Raw genomic sequence first — 5,123 nt, 5'->3', positions numbered from 1 at the left:
TTATTAGCCCCTGCAACTAGGGCATGTACGGAACAGGGTGAGCTGAAATACTTGCTTTCTTGGGAAAAACAAGATTTATATCCCTACATGACTCATCACATACAAGCGTGAAAGATTACAAGGGTTTGGGCATGATCAAGGTGGCATGAAAATGCTGAGATGCCATAATGTAGAAATTAAGATAGAAGGATGTTTTCTATAGTGTTTACTATAAAGAGGAGATATTTTCCTATCCTGTGGAAAATACCGGTGCTAAAAAGCTTTGCTTAGACAAATGGGAATGGAACATCCAACTACTCTATTCCTGTTGGATATAAGAAGTGTCCATGGAGCTGCTGTGAGCACAGAGGAAGGGTCTCAGTTCTTGTGTGTATAACTTTTGTTTACCATCAGCTCTATTCTGCTATGTCAACCACTCTTTTCCCCAAGGTCCTATAAAGTAATAGGAATTAAATGAGGATGCAACAGAATTAATTCCACATGCCTTTTATTAGACAAACACTGGGAAATGAGGTTTTTAGAGTCAAAGAACAAACAGGAGCATGACCTATTTTATATAAATAAGGACAAACAGCTTTGACTTACAAATCAAGTAACAGGTTAAGGATTGTGCACGATATGAGAGGAAACTTGGCACACACAGTGCTGATGTCTGACTTTAATAGCATCTCTTGGTTGAAGAGCTGGTGGAGGTGTACTTCATGCTGGGACTGCTTCCCCCGACCACACAGGACCCGGCTGTGCCTTGTCCGCTTACGGAGCTGAAGCCCATTCCTCCAGCACAGACTCCACCTACAACACCACTACTTCCTCCAAAGCTGAGATAATTTCCACTTCCACATCCTGTTCCTACAGCGGTTCTGGTCACAGCTGCAAGAGGAAAACACCTTCTTTACAGGCATCCACAAACAGTGGGCTCTGAGTGTCAGGGAGACAGATATACAAGTTGCCAAACTATCTTTAAAAGTTACTTACAGATATTCACTGCGCCAGCACCTTCTCCAGAGAGCCTGTTAGGGAGCAAAATGAACCAGTAAGGATTCAAGGGCAACCTATGAAGAGGAGCTAGTTTAAAAGGCAGGAGAATTTCCTTGGAATATTTTTTGTGGAAGTTGGAAGTTTGCACGGAAGGCTCCCATCTTCCCAAATAGCTAATCTTGATGGGCAATTGCTTGCCTTTAAACAGATTTCAGGTCTTCTGAATGTGGGAAGTCTAAACCTGACAAGGGTCTGCGACTCCATTGCACTTCTGGACACTGGGATGTAAAATTGCCCCCACCTGCTCTCCTCGCCCTCCAGCAGTTTCCTGTAGGTTGCAATCTCAATGTCCAGGGCCAGCTTGACGTTCATGAGCTCCTGGTACTCGCGGAGCTGGTGAGCGAGGTCAGTCTTGGCCTTCTGCAGGGCCGTCTCCAGCTCAGCCAGTTTGGCTTTGGCATCCTTGATGGCCATCTCCCCGCACTGCTCAGCATCCGCAATGGCTGTCTGCAAACTGCCGCACTGTGGAGGAAAAATAGTGGCTGCATTTCTTATCTAGAGCATAGACCAGTTCTTTGTGCCCTGAGATCATGATGCCTGGTCTAGATGCAGAAGACTTTGGGTTAACTTCTATAGGTGTGATCTTAACGACCATTGAATTGATCCATGTTCTGAGACAGGTCACAACCTGGATTTAATCTAACTCCACACCTCTTAACATCTCCTTAGGTTTTCTAATTTTGCATTAGGTTACTCTTATTGAAGTTACTGCACTAGATAAATGCTATCACTTCATTCCTGATCAGGCAGAACTCATCGAGATGCATTTATTTTTATTCCCTGGAGTTGGCTGGACGACCAAGAAGTTAGACCACAGCAAAAGTCTTACGGATTTACGCTGCCTTTTACCTGTTTCTTCACACTGTCGATTTCAGATCGCAGCCGCTGGACATGGCGATTGAGCTCGGAGATCTCCTGCTTGGTGTTACGGAGGTTGTCCCCGTGCCTGCCTGCTGTAGCCTGCAGCTCTTCGTACTGTCACAGAGAGAGGAACAACCGGTGAAGGTAAAATACATTGGGTTTAGATGCAAGTAGATTGTGGGTATGTGGGTGTTTGCACTCAGAAGTATGCATATGTTCTCGATCTCAAATTAGCACGTCCAAACTTTATAGGATTACTAAATCTGAAGACATCCTGAGTTACAAAAATCACAGTGAGACCCACCTCCCCATCTGCTTTTTTGGGAGGGAGTGTAGTTTTTCCATTGCAGAAGCCTTCCTAGGCACTCACCCTAGACTGGTACCAAGCCTCAGCCTCAGCCCGGCTCCGGTTGGCGATGTCCTCATACTGTGCTTTGACTTCTGCAATGATGCCGTCCATGTCCAGGCTGCGGTTGTTGTCCATGGTCAGGATGACTGAGGTGTCAGAGATCTGGGTCTGCATCTGAGACAGTTCCTGCAAAAGCAGCAGGTATTTTCGTGTGAGACACGAATGTTGCTCAGAAGAAGGAAACCCCCTGATTTAGAGGGTAGATCTGGATGGACAAAGTGTTTTTTCCAAGACAGTTTCAGGCAGGGTTAAAACAGCAGATGAAGTGGAAAAAGCATTGAATTATTTAGTGCAACAGAGTGGAAAATAATCAATCCTGAGCCTCTGAAGCAGGAAAGGAAGGCAAAGACATTGGAAACTGGGAAAAGAATGTAAATGCTGGTGCTTACCGCTTCATAGAGGGCTCTGAGGAAATCTATCTCCTCCATAAGGGAGTCCAGCCTGGTTTGCAGCTCTGTCCTGTTCGTGTAGGCAGCGTCCACCTCCTAGAAGAGGAAACACATCACCAAAATGAAGTTGTTTTCAGAGAAGCAGAGGAAAAGCTGAAGACTGTTTCTTGCTATGCTCACGCAGGGCTGGGAGGCACAGCATGCATGCACCCACCTTCTTCAAGATCACAAATTCGTTCTCAACAGCTGTGTGCTTGTTGATCTCGTCTTCGTATCTGCGAGATGGAAATAGAGGGTTGGTCTAGGCTTGTACAAAAGTTCATTTCATATTTTCAGGACCAGTCTTTTATTATTTTTATGTACAGTTTTGTACCTTGGTCTCTTAGCCTTATAATTTTCTGCCTGTGACTTTCAGTCATGGCAAAATGAGGCTGAATATGTCTCTCATTAAACTTAACCTGGGCCTTACTCAGAAGATTATATCAGCAACAAGGCCGCCTTTCCTTTTTTGATTGTAGAGATGCAACAGAGAGCTGGCATCTGTGGCAGCCCACCTTGCTCTCCAGGCAGACCACAAATGGATACACTTACTTGTTCTTGAAGTCCTCAGCAAGGCTTTGCAGTTTGTTCAGCTCTCCTCCCAAGTTCTCCTTGTCAGTCAGCAAGCTGTTCATCTGTCTCTTGAGGTTGTTGATGTAGGTCTCGAAGAGGGGCTCGATGTTGTTTCTGACTGTTTTGTTCCCCTGTTCTTGCAGAAGGGCCCACTTGGTCTCCAGGACTTTGTTTTGTTGTTCAAGAAATCGGACCTGGATTGAGAAAGGACATGTTTCAGAAACAGGGATTTTAGGATGATTTTCCTTAGAGATGCAAGGTACAATCCTGCAAGGATTCACTTGCTGAAGGGTAGGGGCTCTCAGCCCTTGGGTAACAACTGATGACTTATACAAGCAAACAGGAATTGCACATCTGATGTTAACGTTCCTGCTCTTTTTTTGCAAGCTCTGCTTCCTTACATCCTGTATCACCATTTTCCCCCCTGTTGGCTGGTTTCATCTCAGCATTAATGCGAGGGATGAATGGTCACAAAGCTGGAACCCCTCAGGTTTTATTCCCAGGCTGCTGATGTTAGAAGTGGCAGCACAAGAGCAGCAAAATTGCTGATAAAGATGTAACTTGTCCTTGTCTGTGCTTCCCCACTAAAGAATCAGCACAGCATAACCAAGAAATCTTTTGTCTCACCTTGTCGATGAAGGAGGCAAATTTATTGTTGAGGTTTTGAATCTGATCCTTCTCCTCCTTGCGAATACTCTGGATGCTGGTGTCAATCTCCAAGTTGAGAGGTTTCAGAAGGCTCTGGTTGACTGAAACTTCATGGATGCCCCCAGCTGCAACAACAGGCAATCCAGGGCCACCCATGCCACCACCAAACCTGAAGGCACCATCAACTGCACCACCAAAACCACAGGGGATACTAGCGCCACCACCAAAACCTGCAGGTCCGTAGAAGCCACCACCTCTTCTAGCTACAGAGATCCTCTTGCATCCACCAAGACTGTAGAGGCTCCTGCTTCCAAAACCTCCAGCCAGTCTTCCATATCCAGCAGTGGTACTGCAGCTTCCACCTTGGGATGCAGATCGTAAGCAGAAGCTGGTGCTACTGGCATTTGGGATGAAGGCAGAGGTAGCACTGAAACCAATTTTGCTCTGGTTCCTTGCAGCACACTGGCGAGACATGGCAGCTGATGTGAGCGGGATGGGAGAAGTAGAAAGAATAAAGCAGCAAGGAAGTGGATGAAGGCAGGAAGGTGAAGCTGTGCTCCCCAGGCTGGGACTGGCCCTTTTATACCCATACTAGCTGGAGATGGGTCTGGCGTGGTGCTCATCTTACTGATTAACTGGGCTCGGCACACCCAGCAGCAAAGCGGACGGTGAGTTCACCGTGAGCACAAGCAGCTAGGAAGCACTCACAACGTGCAGGAGTTGCATTTTTTTTGTAATGGTCATGATCTGGCTGTTGAAATATCTGAGAAAACACTAAATACTGCCTACTCAACTCCTTTTTGCAGCCATCCCTTTCTCACTCCCTCCTTTCACCTCTGCAGGAGATGGTTCCCCATGTTGGGCAAGCACTCACTCCTCTCTATTTCAAGGATGAATCAATCCATCTGTTGTGTAAAGGTACGTTATTTCATAGTGCGGTGGTCCGAGGCCTGAGAAATCTGTTATTGTGGGTCTATGTTTTCCTGCTGCTGTGGTTTTGAGTAAACCCTAGCATGGCATCAGCACCTCAGGCTCTGACTTGTTGGAAATTCTGGGCTCTCATTCTCATGCCCAAACAAGAGTCGTTTAAACTAGAACTGATACAGAAGGGAGAAAGAGGTGATGGAGGGAAAGGCAGGATGGTGATGGGACATCAGTGGAAGTCT

General features: G+C 46.3%; 1 protein-coding gene across 1 annotated transcript; it reads right to left on the bottom strand.

The window, feature by feature from the left end:
- Positions 1-470: 470 nt before the first annotated feature.
- LOC104483095 (keratin, type II cytoskeletal 75) lies at positions 471-4,431 on the bottom strand. The gene is made up of 9 exons (XM_086768727.1): positions 3,937-4,431; positions 3,289-3,503; positions 2,912-2,972; positions 2,698-2,793; positions 2,270-2,434; positions 1,888-2,013; positions 1,280-1,500; positions 976-1,010; positions 471-870 (listed from the first exon to the last, which is right to left on the bottom strand). The coding sequence occupies exons 1-9, from the start codon at positions 4,429-4,431 to the stop codon at positions 659-661; spliced, it is 1,626 nt and encodes a 541-aa protein (XP_086624853.1). The 3' UTR covers positions 471-658.
- Between the last annotated feature and the right edge of the window lie 692 nt (positions 4,432-5,123).

This window comes from Chlamydotis macqueenii, chromosome 29 (genome assembly GCF_036417535.1).
Source record: "Chlamydotis macqueenii isolate bChlMac1 chromosome 29, bChlMac1.mat, whole genome shotgun sequence".
Lineage (NCBI taxonomy): Eukaryota > Metazoa > Chordata > Aves > Otidiformes > Otididae > Chlamydotis > Chlamydotis macqueenii.
This window is presented reverse-complemented; position numbering and strand designations above follow the sequence as displayed.